Consider the following 19,293-nt stretch of genomic DNA (forward strand, 5'->3'; position numbering starts at 1 on the left):
AACTGAAACTACAGAAAGCAAACCGCGGATAAGGGGGGACTACTGCAGAGAATTTCAATTAATACGGCAAAAAGATAAAAAAACAACAGGATCTCTGTAATCATAAAATTCTTGATAAAATGGGACTTCTAAATTTTACATAAAATATTGTTTTTAACATGAATCCTCAGGTTTTCCCATAAACACTTACAATCTAGTCTTTTTCTTAGTTATTTTAACTGAATATATAATACCAATGATATATACAGCTGCATCTATAAATGAATATATTATACAACACAATCTTTTGACAGTAAATTAAGAGGGATTATGAAAGGATTCCCTAAAACTTCTTAAAATTCTAAATGTTTTTAAACCTTTTTATCTTAATAAAAAACATTTGAGTGAAAGATGAATTTATACTGTAGAAACACACTAAATACATAGTATCTTGGATGTGCTTTCTAGAGCCCATAAAATAGCAAAAATACATTTCACTGGGTAACTTAAATCATAAGTACCATAATATTTACGCTGCCTATTGAAGCCCAAATATAAATGCCACACCATCTTTTCGAATGATAAAAAATTAAGCAAAATTTGCAGGTCTGTGACTATTATCACCTAAGTACACGTATCTCTTGACAAATTACTTGCTTTTTATTTAAAAATCTAACCTAAAAAACCCCTACCTTAAAAATTACAACTGTATCTCCTATTTCCTATATTGCTACATTAGGGGTGAATTACAATAGTAGTTCTAGGAAGAAACAAGATTTTATTAAAAGAGCAGCAAATGAGTCCTATTTCTTTTAGAGAAGACTTAAGGTAATCCTAATAGGAAAGTATCTATATAATATACCATGAATTGTAGAGTCTTTGAGACCTCTATCAGAATAGTTAAATACTAAGGAGGAAGTTCCAATAATAAATGCTGGTAAATTCATAATGGTGATTATTTTTAACTGTCAAATAAGTTCTTATGAATATGTACTACATTTCATGGAGAATGTCCCCTCCTTTTCTTCCTTAAATGGGAAAGCTTACTATATCATAGGACTCCAGTAGTACACCCCCACTGATTTCAGTCAATGACTTACCAGTTTATAGGCTGCCTGAGCATCAATCTTCTGTCCTTTCTATCAATCACTAACTTTACTATCTCACCATTTATTGTAGCAGTCTAGTCAATTCATATCCCTTATGTGACCATAGCTCAAAGATGAGAAGAAAAAGTACAATGAATTTAAATAAAATGAAACTGAAGCTGTTTGTGGGCTTCCATAATATTACCTTTCTCAATCCCCTGTTTCCATTAAATCACCAAGAATCCTAAAGCAGCACGGTAGGTGTCTGATTATCTGCAGTGCTTACCTCCACCATGACAGATACAAAGGCATTGATGAGAACAATGATGAGCATAGTTATACGCCACTGATACGGTACACATACTATCTGTAAAACAAAAAAGTTTAAGTTGAAACTGTAGTAGGTAGTTGATATAACAGCACATCATAATTTCCAAATTTACAAAACTCATTATAATATATACACTTTTCAGATGATAAAGCTCAAAGCTTAAGTAACTCAAAGTTAAAAAAATAAAGTGCCCAGAGGCTCCTGGTGGCGCAAGGAGTTAAGTCTCAGCACTATGAAACTATCTGCAGCCACTGCAACACAGGTTCAATCCCCAGCCAGGGAGTTACCCCACATGGCACAGCAGACCTCTCCTGTCTTGCCCACTGCTCCCCTCAGCAGTGTATTTCAGTCAATCCACCTGTTTTGTGCCTCGCTCTGTCTCTGATGAATCCTCTCACCCCTTTCACCTCTGGTCTATCCCCCAGTTCTTGTATGCACAAATAAATAAATCTTAAAAAAAAAAAAGTGCCCAGGTTAGGGTCAAATTCTATTCATGGAACTCAACAGTCCATGTTCTACTAGATCATGAATGTCTAACAGGTGCCTGCTTAAAAAATAAAATCCTATCTTTAAACAATGAGGTAGATACAGATTGAACTACAAAGTATTATTCAAAACTCTACACTGCTATGAAGACAGATTTGTAAAAGAAGCATACAGATCAACGTAAATACTATCTATGTTTTCACTGTAAGATTGGGATCAATCTGTAAGGCCTAAAAATAGAAAACAATCCCATTTATGCACACAGTCTTTTAGTAAGCAAGTATTTACTGAACTAAGATACTATGTTAAGTGCCCAGGAGGGCACTTAGGATTCAATGTTTTCAAAAAACACTTATGACTCCAGCAGGGTCTGCAGGGTGGAGACTGTTACAGTGCTTCAGGCAGAAATGATGACAGCCTGAACTAGTGAGGAAGGCAGCATAATATATTCGTATTTGGTCTCTGTCTGGTTGCCCTGCCACCAACACTGAGCTTCTAAATCCCCAAGATTTCCTAGGTATCTTTTTTTTTTCTTGTTCTAATGAGAAACTCTTGGTGGCCTCTTGGAGAGCTTCAAGGTAAGGACTGACCACCAGAAAGACTAGGCCATGATTAGAAGCTTTGAACTTCAGCCCCACCCCACCATCTACCCTGGAGACTGAGTTTATTGATCATGCCTATGTAATGAAGACTCCATTATAAAATCCCTAAACTGCAGGGTTTGGAGAGCTTCTGGGTTGTTCAACACATCCATGTACTAGGAGGGTGGTATACCCTAATTTTGTAGGTACAGAAGCTCCTGTACTAGGATCCTTCCAGACACTCCACATAACTCTTTATCCGGCTGTTCATCTGTACCTTTATTCTTTATAACACACCAATAAACAAGTTTTCCCTGAGTTCTATGATCCATTGCAGCAAATAACTGAAACTGAGAAGGGGGCTGTGGGGAACCCTGATTTACAGCTATTGGTTAGAAATACAAATGACAACCTGGGGATTTGCAACTGAAATATGTGGGGGATGGGAGGAGGAGAGAGAAACCGTCTCATGGGATTGAGCCATTAGCCTGACTGACTCACCTATGCTAACTCCAGGTAGTATCAAAATTGAATTAAAGATACCCAGTCGATGTCAGAGAGTTAGAAAATTGGTTTGTAGATGGAACAACCCCCACATATTGATGTTAAAAGTGTTGTGAGTAAAGAAAAAGAAGTTTCCTTTTAGGTGGCAAGTAGGACTGGGGTAAAGAGAGAAACAAAAACTCAGAATAAACCTAACAAAACCTAGCAACATAGTGACAAGGATAAGAACACACAAGTAAATATACATCTGACTTGGGCAAATGGTGATATCAAAAAAGATAAGCAAGGCTGAGGGAGAACATGATGAGCTTAGTTTTTTTTTTTTTTTATAATAAATTTTATTTTTATATTCCCCATACAATTGCAACCCCCTAATTTTGACCCCAATCCCTCCCCTCCTGCCCCCTACCCCCCATAGAGTATCTTTGGTTCATAGTTTTTTGTTGATTTTGATTTTCAATTTCTCATAGTTATTCATTTTCCTGGTCCCTTATTTAAGTTTTCTAGATTCCTGCTATGAGTGAGACCATCCGGTATTTTTCTTTTTCTTTCTGGCTTATTTCGTTGAGCATGATCCCTTCCAGCGCCATCCATGTTGCTGCAAATTGCATGTGTTTATCTTTCTTTCTTTTTTTTTTTTTTTAATAAATTTTATTGTTATATTCCCCATACAATTGCAGCCCCCCCATTCTGACCCCAATCCCTCCCCTCCCACCCCCGCCCCCCTAAAAGTGTCTCTGGTTCATAGTTTTTTGTTGATTTTGATTTTCACTTTCTTATAGTTATTCATTTTCCTGGTCCCTTATTTAAGTTTTCTAGATTCCTGCTATGAGTGAGACCATCCGGTATTTTTCTTTTTCTTTTTGGCTTATTTCGCTGAGCATGATCCCTTCCAGCGCCATCCATGTTGCTGCAAATTGCATGTGTTTATCTTTTTTGAATGCTGAGTAATATTCCATGGTATATATGTACCACATCTTCTTGATCCAGTCATCTATTTTTGGGCATTTGGGTTGTTTCCAAAGCTTAGCTTTTGTAAACAGTGCTGCTATAAACATAGGGGTGCAGGTGTTCTTTGGAATTGATGTTTCTGTGTCCTTTGGGTAAATACCTAGGAGTGGAATTGCTGGATCATATGGAAGCTCTATGTTTAGTAGGTCCAGAACTCTCCATACAGCTTTCCACAGTGGTTGGACCAGTTTGCACTCCCACCAACAGTGCAGAAGAGTTCCTTTTTCTCCACACCCTCGCCAACATTTGTTGTTGGTAGTTTTTTTAATATGTGCCATTCTCACTGGTGTAAGATGGTATCTCATGGTAGTTTTGATTTGCATTTCCCTGATGACAAGTGATGTTGAACATTTTTTCATATGCCTGTTGGCCATTTGCATTTCCTCTTCAGAGAAGTTTCTTTTAAGCTCTTCTGCCCATTTTTTGACTGGATTATTTTCTTTGTTGTTGTTGAGTCTCATCAGCTCTTTGCATATTTTTGTGATCAGTCCTTTATCATTAGTGTTGGGTGCAAAAATGTTCTCCCAGTTGGTGGGGTTTCTCTTTGTTTTTGTTATTGTCTCTTTTGCTGTGCAAAAGCTCTTTAATTTGATGTAGTCCCAGCTGTTTATCTTTGCCTTCACTATCACTGCTTTGGGTGATGTGTCTGTAAAGATGTCTTTGATGTGCAAATCACGTAGTGTTTCGCCTATATTTCCTTCTATATATTTTATGGTTTCAGGTCTTATGTCTAGTTCTTTAATCCATTTTGAGTTGATTTTTGTGTATGGTGTGAGGTGGTGGTCAAGCTTCATTCTTTTGCATGTAGCGACCCAGTTTTCCCAGCACCATTTATTGAACAAACTTTCTTTGCTCCAATGCATATTCTTTGCTCCTTTGTCAAAGATTAGTTGACCATAAATCTGTGGGTTTATTTCTGGATTTTCTATTCGATTCCATTGGTCTGTATGTCTGTTCTTGTTCCAATACCATGCAGTTTTGATGATTATGGCTTTGTAGTATAGTTTGAAGTCTGGGAGTCTGATGCCTCCATTCCCTTCTTTTTTTTTCAGGAGAGCTTTGGCTATTCGGGGTTTTTGGTGATTCCATATGAATTTCATCAATAATTGTTCTATTTCTTTGAAGAATGACATTGAAATTTTGATTGGAATAGCATTGAATCTGTATATTGCTTTTGGTAGGATGGCCATTTTAATAATGTTTATTCTTCCAATCCATGAGCAGGGGATGTCTCTCCATTTCTTTGTGTCTTCTTCTATTTCTTTTAACAGTGTTTTATAGTTTTCTTTGTATAGGTCCTTTACCTCTTTTGTTAGATTTATTCCCAAATATTTGATTTTTTTTGTTTCAATAACAAAAGGGATGGTCTTTTTGATTTCTTCTTCTTCAGATTTATTGTTTGTGTATAGGAAGGCTACTGACTTTTGCGTGTTGATTTTGTATCCTGCCACTTTAGTTTTAAAATGCTGCATGAGGAACCTGACAGATGAACCAGGCCTACAATGTTCAATGGCTATTCAGGTCTGAAGCTGAAGTTATGAGAGCTAGGCTGAAGATACACACAACACTTGGGAGTCTTCAACACATAGACAGCAGCTACAATGGAGGCCCGACTATAAATGAGTTCACCTGAATGTACAGAGTTTAAGACAACAGGTAAGAATAGAAAATTCAATAATTTAAAGAACAGAGGGCTTAGAACCATAAAGAATGAGAAGTCATAAAAGTAGGGACAAAATCAAAAGAGAGAAAGCCCGAAAGAATTCACGGGGGAATGCCTCAGGGATAATGGTATAGTTACCTTGTCAAATATTGCCAGAGTCAAGTAACATTGGGGAAAAAAAACTAAGGGGACAAGTCATTGGACTTAATAAGAAGGTTGTTGATGGCTTTGGCAAGGGCAATCTCAGTAGACTGGCAGGCGTAAAAGTCAAACTAGTTGATGAGCCTTCTACCTTGTTGGAAGGTGAGCTGAATATAACACACTATCAAGAAATAATTAGGCTGTGAAGTAGAAGATACACATGGTGGGAGAAAAACATAAATGTGTTTTGTCTCAAAGTTCTTTTGCTTAAAGTGCTTATCTAAATCATCTGATGAAATCTGTGGAAAGACAGACACTTCATACACTGCTATGAAGAGCGTAAACTGTCAATCTTTTCAAACTCCAATAACATAGTATTTATAAAAAACAAATTCTAGATACCTTTTAACCAAGCAATCCTACATTCGCACATTCACTTTATAAATGTACGTTGTCTTTCTTAATGAAGTGTGTAGGGATTTGCAAAATAAACCTTGTTTTTATTAACAAAACATAGGAAAACAACCTGTGCATTCAAGGAGGATTAAATTATGGAAACATCCATGAAACGGAATATTCATTCCATAAATTGGCTCATAAAACTTTCAAAGTTTCAAAGTTTTCTCAAAGCTGTCAATAACATATCAAGGAAAAAAAAAAAGAGCGAGTTTAAGTTTGGTATCATTCATGCAAAAATCTTATAAAATGATCACAGCAAATCAAATCCTTTCTTTTAGAAAAAAGAATGCATCATAACCAGATGAATTTATTTTTGGAATGCAGTATTAATTAGTTCAACATCTGATTATCAGTCATCTATAATTTACAGCATTCTCCAGGGAGAAAAGTTTTATAAATGTAGAAAAAACATTAGATAAAATTAAGCATATATTTACATTTAAAACACTATAAAAGGGGCCTCCCCAGTGGTGCAGCGGTTGAGAGCTGGGTTGCGAAGCTGCCCGCAGCCGCTGCAGCACCAGTTTGATCCCCGGCCACTGGGCGAGGGTCCCACAAGGTGCGAAGACCTCTCCTGCCACGCCCACTGCTCCCCTCAGCAGTGTATTTCGTTAGTCTGCCTGTTCTGTTTCCTGCTCTGGCTCTGGTGAATTCTCTCACCCTCCCGTGCTTCTGACTGTACCCAGTGCTTGTATAAATAAATAAATAAATAAATAAATAAATAAATAAATAAATAAATAAAACACTATAAAAGGAAGCTTTCTCAATCTGATAAAGTGTACACTAAAATAATCAGAAATTAATCTAGTTAGCTTTATCAGATAATTAACTTGCATGTATCATGAAAAGACAGCATTATATCCAGACAGTATCCCAAAATTCAGGGAAGAACAAGTTTCCTTTGAAAGAAAGAGGAAGAAATGGCAATTCCATGAGAACTTACAATTCCCAAGAGTTGTAGAAACTTCACATTCTCATACATAAAATCAAAATAAGTTGGCATTTTGTTAGATAAAATAAATACTTAAATTAAGGAGTATATGTCAGAAACCTGCAATCCACATAATATTTAATGGTAAAATTTTTAACATTCCCTTTAGCTTTAGGCTCAGAAAATGACAAGCACATTGCTGTGAACACAACCAGTATTAATACAATTAAGATACATGGAAAGTATATAGGAAGTGTAAGGAATAAAATGTTAGAAACAAAACATCTGTCATTAAAGACAATTAAGGACTAAAACAAAATCCTAGAGAATTTTAAAACTGTAAGAATAAAAGTTTGAAAAGGCTGCTCAATATAAGATGAATATCCAAAATAACTTGACTGCATACCCCAGCATAAAAGAATTAGAATATATAATTTTAAAGAGAATCAAAATCTGCAATTAATACTCCAGGGGCAAAAAAATCTAATAAAAACTTGCCTAAAAACCTTTAAAGAGAAACTATCTAATTTTATTAGAATATATTTAAGAAGACCAAAAGAACAAGCTAAACTTAAATTTTATATGGAGAAAAAGTTCAAGAAAAAGATCAAGTATTTCATTATTTACAATGTTTTTAATGAAAAAAGAATGAAGAAAAAGGACAGTGAAAAAGAGGCAGCATGTGCAGACTGCTCAAGAAGTAGTCTGGTAAAGAACTTATTAAATAATGGGGTCAAAGTGTATAATTTTTCAAAGACCAAAGGCCATTAAATTTGCAGACAAAGGGAAATAAAGCCAAAAGCAAAGAATGAAGAAATGGTAAAGGAAAAATAAAAGTTAATAAAAGCTACTGTTTTAATCATGTTCTTCATACTTCTTAAGTTCTCTCAGGGTTAATATAGCTACATCTTAGAAAATTTGGAAAGAGATCCTTGAAAAAAGAAACGTAGATAGTTTAGTCTCTTTCCTTGGTAACATAAAAGGAGGGGAGATATCTTAAGCTCTATCAAGCACCCAGAAGTCTCATCTGGCTGGGTAAATTTCAGATAGTCCTATTGTATCATTTTGTATTATGTCTTACTACTGCTATCCCAAATACTTTTACTCCTCAGATAACCAGTAATAAGTGATATTTTTAAGCCTTACCTGAAGAACCTGGTCAACAGAGGCAACTGGATACAACATGATGAATAATGTGAAAACATACAAAATAATCACAGACACAACAAAAAAATCTGAAAAAGAAAAGAACAATTAAATTAAGTTCCTTTAAATAAAAAGTCATATCACAACAGCTGGCTACTGTTAATTCTAAATTTGATTCTGAATTCTTCTAATTTAGGTGATGATATATATAAATGTATGTGCTCTATTTAATTTCCTAAAGTATGACAGATCATTCAGGCTTCTGCAAAGGATCCATTTGTGATATGAAAATAATCAGCATTTGTAACAATAAGAGAGGTCTTTATGGAGATTTGTATTTTTCCCAATTGATAACTACTTTAAAAGGTTCTGAAACCAGTATGTAATCCACAAATAGGAGACTAGACTAAAACAGGTACCAAAAAAAGACTGTTTGACAAAATGAAACTACTATTTATAATATGTATACAAAGACAAGTATTGTTATAAAAATCCTCAGTAGGGCCTCCTTGGTAGTACAGGGGCTAAAGTTTCAGTGCTATCAAGCTATTGCCAGCCACTGCAAGATGGGTTAGATCCCTAGCCAGGAAACTAACCCACATGGTGCAGACATCTCCTGTGTTGCCCACTGCTCCCCTCAGCAGTGTATTTCAGTGGACCTGCCTATTCTGTTCCTCACTCTCTCTCTCTGGTGAGTCCTCTCAACCCCCACACCTCTGGTCCACACCCCAGTTCTTGTATGCAAAAATTTAAAAAAAAAAAAAATCTCTAAAAAAAATGCTGAGTAACATCTATTCTCAGAATTAAACTACATTATAACCTTAAATAGTCATTCTAAATTCAATGTAAGTATATTTTAAGTGAATCCTACTTTTTTCATTGACTTGCTCTGTGAAAACATTTGCACAGAAAATATTAGCTAAAAGTCAGAAACTGAGCTGATCTACTGTTTTAGAAGTGAATTAACCCTATGGATTGCTCTAATAACGAAGAATGAAAAATTCCATCCATAAAATTCCCTGCTGATGGCCATTTGTTAACTGTGTACATATATACACATGCATGTATACAAGCATACACTTCTTAATGAGTTAAAAGCTGCTCAGTTATTTCCCAATTACATAGTTCCCTTTTTTTAATTTACAGTTATTATTTGATGTTGGCTTTAAATTCAAACTTTAGTAACACTACATGTCACCAAAATCTCATCATGAACTCTTCGGATTGGACAAAGTGAATATCCATCCCACTTTATGAACTGTAAATGAAGAGTTCAATGCTATTTTTTTTTTTTAAGCTTTATTTTTTGTTTGCATAGAAGAGCTGGGGTGTAGGCCAGAGTTGTGGGGGTGAGAGGACTCACCAGAGACAGAGTGGGGAACAGAACAGGCAGATCTACTGAAACATACTGCTGAGGGGAGCAGCGGGAGAGACAGGAGAGGTCTGCTGTCCCAGGCGGGCCACCTCCCTGGCTGGTGATCAAACTCATGCTGCAGTGGCTGCTGATAGCTTGATAGCTGAGACTTTAACCCTGTTCCACCAGTGAGGCCCCCTCAATGCTATGTTTTTAATGTGAGGTCATCTGTAACTACAAATTTTGTTAGCATGTCAGTTCAAAACTACAAGTCAATGTTTATTGTTCAACAGAAACGATGTATTTTTTTATATATGAATGTGTTGTTTAGTGTATGTGTATGTATTATTAACAGACAGTTGGCTGGCCCTTCTACAGGTTCCATATCCATGAATTCAATAAATCACAGACTTTTTGAAATTATAAACTATGTAGGTAGGCCTACAATGGTTATACCTATACTAAACATGCACATTTTTCTTGTCAGTACTCATAAACAATATAGTGTAAATATTTGCATAGCAGTTACATTGTATTAGGTTTTATAAGTAATCTAGAGATGATTTAAAGTATTTAAAAAGGATATGCATAAGTTGTAATCAAATACTGTGCCACTTTATATACTGGACTTGAAACGGATCTGCCTTGGATACTGAGGAACAACTGTATATGTTTTTCTAGTAGCTTAAGCTACTAGAATGTTATACTAACATTCTTCACACAAAGTGGGGATATTTTTTATTATGAGCCATTCACCAACAGGATAAAAAATAACAACTGGGGCCCATGTTAGGTATAACTGAAAACAGGAACTATAAAGTTCTATTCAATAAATGCAACAATTAAATCACTACACAAGGTACAGAGTCATTCAAGTAGCTACTATGATCATTTAAAAGTGATGGTTGGAAATATGAAAACACACAAATGAAAAAGAATTAGTAAAAGGACAGAAAGAATTGGTAAAAATGTAAATACTAAAGAGACATATGGAGACAAAAATACAAAAGACAAAAGGGTTTGTTTCTATAAAGTAATAGCCCATATTGAATGTTTTCAAATCCTATTACATTTTTATCCTAGAAGCAAAAATAGATTTGCAATTTAGTTCCTGACACACTGCCAGAAAGAAAAATTTTACTCAGCCTCAAGAAACTTACATCTACCTTAGCAGTATTTCTTAAATTTTCATCTCTTTTCTACACTCATCCCATTTGATCACATCTCTAAAAATCTGCCAAGATTTCTGTAAGAAGAGAGAGAGTAAATAACTGAATTCTTCCTTTGTGTGGCCTGAGAAGGAAAAAAAGGCTTGAATACCAGGAATTTGACAGGAGAATAAAACTGCGAACAAAGTTACAGAACCACCAAAATGAAAAGATCAATAAAGATCTGAATTAAGAATGGAAAAATCTTAGACAATCCACTTCAGAGATGTATGAGTGTCTAGTAGACTATGTTTCAAGTCCTGGATTCTCCTGACATCTTTGGTGAGTCCTTGATAATTCTACTGAACTGCAAGTAATACACTTCACCAGACCACAACTATCAAAACAAATTCTATACTGGTGGTAATGAGGGAACAGGGGAATGCTCCTTAAAGATTTAAATTTTGTCACAAAGCTATACAAACATGAATAAGTCATTCAGAGTCAAATTATTTTAACTATAAAATGGGGATATAAGGACTCTGTAGAAAAGAGTAAAAATAGGTACTTGAAATGTAAAGCAATATGTATCTTCAAGTTATAATTAAATTGGTTCTAGTTTATGATAACAGATTTGTTAATGATACCAGATCCCTTTGAAGGAAAATGGCATCAAATTAAGGCAGTAAAGTATTTCTTTTGTATACCCCTTAGTAAGTGACTCAAAAATGAAACTTTGCTTAGAATCAATACACCCACAATACCTGTGTCTGGCACTTTCTTGTTCTTTGCACGAAAGTACTAACTGAGAGTGTCTGAATTATAACCACAATTTCTAGTCTTTTTATTCCTACCCTTTCTCCTTCCCTTACTCAAATACCTGTCTTTGAACAGCCATGTTATTTGCCTGGGCTTCTTGGTCTCTGTTCCAACCAATTCATGAAAGGCAGATGAGTACTAAAAAAGATACACAGGCCCACAGTGGGAGAAATACTAGCAGTTCAGTCTTCTTAGACTGAGAAAGGACTTGGACTTCACAGGAAGTAAACACAGGGATCAAGTAAGAAACTGTAACAAAACTGAAGCTAAATCCCAAGAAATCACATCTAGCTAAGAGAGACTGTAATAATTAAGCTCATAGCATCAAAGTCCTCAGAATGACAACACAGGCAAAAGAGAAATACAGCTGGGTCAAAAACTAAAGTTGAAAATGGCAACTGTACACTGTAATAAGACTTTATTTAGAATCAAAATGAATTATTAGAGAGTAAAAAAACCTGTAAAGAATGCCATAAATGTCTAAAACTGACATAATTTCTAAAAATAATCTCATGATAGTTTTAAAATATTGTATAATTTTACCTTTTAGATATAATTAGCAACAGCAGTTCTTAACACACTAATTGTCTATATTGTAGGAGAAAATGAAAGTTAGCTGTAGTAAAGCCTTAACCTTTCCACATTCATAATCACCTATATTTATACTTTATATTATATACTATTTCATATATTTATTCTTTATTTCTGTCATTTCTTATTTTCTTTTCCATTTTTTTCTTTACTCATCAGTAACAATATTCCAATGTTAGGGAACTCCAATAATAGACAAATAGAAAAGATGAGAAAATTAGTAAAATGTGTACAAAAAATTTATTGTTTCTACTATATGGGGGAGCATGTTTTGACAGTATGAACTCCCGTTTAGCCTTTAATTTTAAAAAAATTTTCCAGGGTCTCCCCTGGTGGTGCTGTGGTTGAGCGCTGGGGTGCAAAGCTGCCCGCAGCCTCTGCAGCACCGGTTCGATCCCCGGCCATTGGCAAGGGTCCCACATGGCGCACAGACCTCTCCTGCCGCCCGCTGCTCCCCTCAGCAGTGTACTTCGGTCCTTCTGCCTGTTCTGCTCCCCGCTCTGGTTCTAGTGAATTCTCGCACCCTCCCGTGCTTCTGACTGTACCCGCTGCTCGTATAAATAAATAAATCTTTAAAAAAAAAAAAGAGAAGCAAGGTGGAAATCATAATAAATGCCAAACTTACAATTCTTGTAGCAAGGCTGCCTGAAGGGTTTTCCTTTTGAAAAGGCAATTGCCACTATGAGGTACTGAAAACTGGAGATAAAAAACACTGTAGTATTTTCATAATTTTGTATATTATGTGTATCAATTTCAGTTTCATTGTATAAATGTGAAGAATTCCAATATAGGCTTCTTGTTGTATCACAAGCACTAAAACACACAAAAAGTTGAGTATTACTAACAAAATATCAATTTCCCCGAAAGAAATCAATTTTACCTCAACTGCCTTAAATCACTATAATAACATAAATAGAAATGAGGTACTAATTACAACAAAAGATCCAACAATATCAAGGTAAGATATATAGAATAAGAGCATTAGAAGGTTTTCTTTAGTCAGACATTCTAATCAGTAAAAAATCAGAGGCAATGAACTTCTTTAATTAATAATCCTGCCCTCGCTTTTAATATACCTCTTCCTTTTTTTAAATTTGGGGCACAATTTTTGCATAATAAATGTAAACAGACCTTGGTTTTGATCTCAGCTCTACCACTCTTTAGTTATAACTGAGGAAATACTTATTTTTGAGCCCATTTACTATGGGGAACAAGTAAGACAAGTTGTGTTAATGCTGAGCAAAGCATTTAGCACTGAGATGGCTTCAGTACTCTCTTATCTATGCCTATCTCTTATTTCCACTTCCAGAAGGGCAGGACTATCACAGACACATTATCCATTACTAAAACATAAACCACAATATACATAGGAAAATGGTAACAAAATGTTAATGTACCACAAAGTGAACTATGGAAAGATTTTTGAGAATAATCCCATCTACTCTTTTTCATGTGCAATATTTATATGGACATATAACAGCAATGTTAAATTTAAGTTTTCTAAAACTTTTAAAGACAAATAATCTCCCTCAATCAAATGAACATAAAAAAAATGTTTGTATCATTTCCTAAAGTGGGAGTAGAAAAGTTAAAAGCGCAAATATTCTGTGTTTAGAAGAGGCCCTGGTTGATTCATTTTAACTTTTTCATTTTACAGATCAGGAAGGCACATTAGCAAATTAAGAAACAGGTTCAATGTCATCATGTTGGTAGCTGTTATTAACTAGGACCTAGCCTATCCCACAGATATAGTTAACGTGATAATAGTGAATACAAGCCAAATTATTTAAGGGTTTAATCAAGTTGTATACAAACTTCTATATAAATTTTTACTAATGATTACATGCATGTATATTGCACACATTTATTTTTCATTGTTTGACCAACTTACTCTGAATGTGGATGCCATACTTCATACCAAGATTGCTGCTTTACCCAAAAAAATCCGAAAGATTGAAATCCAATGCAAATGATGATCTGAGACAAAACGGAGAAGAGAAGGGCCCCAGATATTAGACCTGAAGGTGGTCTTTGAGCCACAAGTTCCTTCCAGGCAGGATTTAAACTCACTATATTGAGAAAAACAAAAGTATTGTATTTATATTAATTTGTCACTACAAAAGACACTATTAAAGGCATTTAGGAACTTAAAAAAAGTGTTGATTAATTTTTAATTCAAAATTGTCCAAAAACCAAGCCAGAAATATAGATATTTCAATAATCTGTCAAACAATTAGGCTATTTCCAAAAAGCCCCAATATTTTTGCATTGATCTACTGAAGTTCAGAGGAAATTTTAGTACAAGTAAAAAGAATACTAGATATATGCACATAAACTTAAGATTAATCACCATGGTATGTTTAAAAAGTTACTTCTGAATCTTCAACTGCAAATTTACAGTTAAAATATGTACTGCTTCCTTTTTTTTTTTTTTTTTTAAATAGAGGCATGTTTTATTTATTTATTTATTTGTTCGTTTGTTTATACATGTACTGAGTACAGTCAGAAGCGCGGGAGGGTGAGAGAATTCACCAGAGCCAGAACGGGGAGCAGAGCAGGCGGAAGGACCGAAGTACACTGCTGAGGGGAGCAGCGGGCGGCAGGAGAGGTCTGCGCGCCATGCGGGACCCTCCTCCGGTGGCCGGGGAGGAGCTGGGAATCGAACCGGCGCTGCAGAGGCTGCGGGCAGCTTTGCAACCCAGCGCTCAACCGCTGTGCCACCGGGGAGGCCCTGTACTGCTTCCTTTTAACAAGATATTAGTAAAGGTTTGAAGCAACAGAAACATAGCAGTAATATTGAAAAAAAGTGTTGGCCATTTATTAAAATAGTGCCTACCAATTTCTTCACTGTTTCCTTTGTCTCTCTGTAATCATGTTACTTTGTTAAAAGATACTGAAACTGTGTAAAAATACTGCTCCTCATTTAACTTTTATTCATTAGCTTAAGCTAACTCATTGATTAAATTATTAATTGGTGAAATTAATAGCTAACTCATAAGTTAGACAACTAGGATTGCCCTCTCTTGCCCCTCACCCAATTTGGTGAAATCAAATCTCTTTGCCCCACACCCAATTTGATTTTGGTGAAATCATTTTTTGGTTATCATAACTGGGATAGTGTTACTGACATCCAGTGGATAAGGCCACAGAGCATCCCACAATGTAGAGAACATCTCCCTACCACTAACAACAAATAATTATCTGGCTTCAAATGTCAATAAGACCAAGGTACCTCCATGGTCTAAATCCATCATTTCTTCTATATATATTATTTAGCATTTTACTGTAAAAAAGAGCTTTCTCTTCTCCAATTATTTACTGATTTCCAGTGTGAACTTGTGAATTTTTATGGCTCCCATCCCATCATCATCATTATTTATTTTGATGTCAACATCACCAATACTGGAACACACTATTATCTTGTGTTTCCTTACACAATGCAGCCAGATGCTATAGAGTCACTTTTGTGAGAGTCCTGCCAAGAATTCAGAGCTTGAATTCAGTAAAATTCACCAAACACTCAGAACTATTTATCTCTCATAAATAGCAAAGTCATGAAGCTCAAAAGGCTGATGTATTATTGTAGTTTAAAGGAAACTAAAAAGGGGACTCCCTAGTGGCACAGGGGTTAAGCACAGCACTATGAAGCTATCCAAAGCCTCTGCAGCATGAGTTCGAACCCCAGCCAGCTAGGGAGCTACCCACATGGCGCAGCAGACCTCTCCTAACTCACCTGCTGCTCCCCTCAACAGTGTATTTCAGTAAATCCACCTGTTCTATTCCCCACTCTGTCTCTGGTGAATCCTCTCACCCTCCGCACCTCTGGCCTGTACCCCAGTTCTTGTATGCCTAAATAAATAAATCTTTAAAAAAAATTTTTTTAAAAATAAAGGAAACTGGGCCTCCCCTGGTGTGCAGCGGTTGAACACTAGGCTGCAAAGCTGCCTGCAGCCTCTGCAGCACCGGTTCAATCCCCGGCTGCTGGCGAGGGTCCCACATGGCACAACAGACCTCTCCTGCCATGCCCACTGCTCCCCTTAGCAGTGTATTTTGTTGGTCTGCCTGTTTTGTTCCCCGCTTTGGCTCTGGTGAATTCTCTTACCCTCCCGTGCTTCTGACTATACCCAGTGCTTGTATAAATAAATAAAATAAATCTTTAAAATAAATAAAGGAAACTAAAAAGGCGAAAGCTAACTAAATGAAAATTATGAGTGTACATTAGATCCTGCACTAGGAAACTAGGGGAAAAATATGTATGAAGGATGATATTAAGACAAAACTTGAATATGGGCTATGGATTAGATACCTAATAAATTTCTTCATCTATGTAACTGTGTTTAATTATGTAAAAGAATGGTCATTTTTTTAAAGCAAAACATGAAAATATTCAGAGGCATAAATGAAATTATTCTTAAATATTTCAAGGAAAAAACTGAGAAAGAATAACAAAAGAAATGGGGCCAAATATAAACAACTGGATAAAGAACACAGTTACAGGGAATCTGGAGATGCATGCACTGCGTTACAATTGTTGATATAAATTTATCAGAGTTTAATAAATCACATCAGAATTTTATATGCTTTGAAATAATAAACAACAAAAAAACCACTCACTTGTAAATACCACTACCAAAATGATTGCCAAATCAATGAAGAGAAACTGGAAGTCTCCAAGATTGCTTAGGATCTGCAGAAGTAATTTTTAAAATTAGTAGGTTTTTAGGAACTATCTGACCCCCAATAATGACAGCTTCAAAATGAGACATTTGGACATGCAAGTTTTTTGACAAGAGGAAACAAACCTTTACTCACAATATTCAATATTCTTGAAAATTAGTATTTTGAAGTTTCCTTAATAGCTAACATCATTCCTCCTGTTTCTTTCTATAAATGTTAAAAGTGGACAGTTTAACAAATACTCCTTGGGATGTTACCAATGGTCATTTAGAGAAAAACCTAAAGTTACATCACTTTGATCATAAAATCCAAAGGAGTACCCATGAACACCACTGTTTATGTTTTTTCTCCAAATGCATAATGTGCTACAAGCTATTATGGAAACATCTCTTCTTACTCTGGACTTTCCCTATGATATTTCGAAGAGTTCTGTAATGCCCAATCTGTTAAAGGCAAAAGTGAATACAATCATCTTTTAAACTCACAAGGCTTTACTGCTTTACCCATAGTTGTTAGCATTAAGTAAAATGCTATTTCATATTACTGAGATTTTCAATCTGCTCCTCAAAATAGAGTAAACTAAAGGGAAATTTACAGATACTATTTATGTAAATTTTGTAATTAATGGATGCACTTAAAATCAAATCTGCATACTCAGTATCTTAATTTAAATGTCATAAAACTAAGTGCCATCTCTGTAAGTAATGTCAGTACTCACCGAATACAGTAGAGTAACACTGAAGTACTGTATAATGCTGTATAAAGCCATAAATTTAAACACACAGAAGGAAGTCATTAGAGCAGCACGGCCTTCCCTGTGAAAATAAATGTTGACATGTCAATAAAATCATTTTAAACTCCTCCTTCAAACCACAATTCTATCTTAACAGATAAACACCAACAATAAATAACTATAACAAAGTACTTTTCTACCAAGAGAGGAGCAGCAGCAATCCACTTGCTACTAATAAGTTACAGATCCAATATACTAATGTACCACTAAACAAATTCCTATCACCTGTGATTTTCTTTTCTATATTATTAGAGCATGTACAAAGAGGTAATATGAAAATTTTCAATTTTTAGTACCTGATAAGATTTGGCACACAGGAAATACTAGGTGTTTTGGAGGTAAAGGGAGATGCTACTGAAGCTTCAAGCTCTGACAGGGAAATGCCTCCATGTGCCCTCTTCAAAGCCTAATGGTTTTAAGAAAAAATTGTTTTAAATTTTGTGAATGTGACTTACGCTAGCAAAAGAACTATAAACCACAAAAAGTATACTTACACCACAATCATTTGCACCATCACCACACATCCCAACAAAGTAACTAAAACAAAAATTTTGTTAAGATTTGATTAATTTCTTCAAACACTCAACATGTAAGCTTTTTCCAATACAGTATTATGAAAAGCAAATTTCTACCAGGTCACTAATATATCCATCCATTACAATTACCACTGGACATACTGTTTTGCAAATAGCACCAGCCTGCAAAATGAAATGCCCCAGGTATGTTTCTATCATAAGATAGGTCAATGAGTTTATCATTTTGGCATCTCAATTTCCTAATCTTTAGAAAAAAGGAGTTGGGCCAGTGTCATCTGTAGTGTGCTTCTTTTTAAGGCTATAAGACAAGATTTCTCCTTTAAAAACTTAAAACAATACAACTATAAACAATAAAAACTAAAACTATAAAGTCACTCCTATCAAACTGAGTGAATGACTTCCACCTCATAGATAGTATCTGGAAAAAGAACTGTGGATACAGTACTGTAGAAATAATGATGGAATACATGAGCCTAACTCAAAGGCTAGTTATCACCAATCTTAAAGATGACAATTTTATATGTTTAAATTATTTATTGGGTTTGAAAATTAAACAATAATTCATGAAAAGTGAAAACAACAACAAACCACTTGTACTTACTCTACATTTTGCAATGCTTCCACTAATTGTGTCTTCTGATCAGGTGCCATACGGGCAAACACAGTGCCATGCAACATCAACTAGAAAAAATATGACTTATTTAAAATACTGTTAACAATGTATTCATTTAGACACATACATAAACCCAAACCACTAACCTTAGGAACAAGGTCTTGAAAATGCTCCAGTATCACTGAAAATGATTTTCCATTCATTGCAAAATGATAACGAGTTACCTGAAGATCCTCTAAGCTATCATGGACCATTTTAATAGGAATAGCCTGTATATAAGACATACACAATATTTAGATAGTTAAACTAAGTAACACAATTCTGTTTTAAATACACTTGAGACAAAACTGAATTCTTTCATTTGCAAAGTTTAACACTTATTGGAAGAGGAAATTGAACTTAAGGTAATCTATCTATAAATTTTATTTTTTAAAAACTTAAG

At 35.1% G+C, this 19,293-nt stretch overlaps 1 protein-coding gene across 4 annotated transcripts in view; it reads right to left on the reverse strand.

The window, feature by feature from the left end:
* ATP13A3 (ATPase 13A3) overlaps positions 1–19,293 on the reverse strand; it is a 69,872-nt gene that overhangs the window by 9,376 nt on the left and 41,203 nt on the right. For all 4 annotated transcript variants that reach the window (XM_054700457.1, XM_054700458.1, XM_037525305.2 and 1 more), the window contains 10 exons: positions 18,998–19,120; positions 18,840–18,919; positions 18,197–18,239; positions 17,999–18,108; positions 17,628–17,724; positions 16,847–16,919; positions 14,124–14,301; positions 12,858–13,045; positions 8,321–8,409; positions 1,354–1,434 (listed from right to left, as the gene is read on the reverse strand). In XM_054700457.1, coding sequence (XP_054556432.1) covers positions 1,354–1,434; positions 8,321–8,409; positions 12,858–13,045; positions 14,124–14,301; positions 16,847–16,919; positions 17,628–17,724; positions 17,999–18,108; positions 18,197–18,239; positions 18,840–18,919; positions 18,998–19,120 — 1,062 coding nt within the window. The remainder of the gene's footprint in view (positions 1–1,353; positions 1,435–8,320; positions 8,410–12,857; positions 13,046–14,123; positions 14,302–16,846; positions 16,920–17,627; positions 17,725–17,998; positions 18,109–18,196; positions 18,240–18,839; positions 18,920–18,997; positions 19,121–19,293) is intronic.

This window comes from Talpa occidentalis, unplaced genomic scaffold (genome assembly GCF_014898055.3).
Source record: "Talpa occidentalis isolate TD23 unplaced genomic scaffold, MPIMG_talOcc4v2.1 talOcc4.4, whole genome shotgun sequence".
NCBI lineage: Eukaryota > Metazoa > Chordata > Mammalia > Eulipotyphla > Talpidae > Talpa > Talpa occidentalis.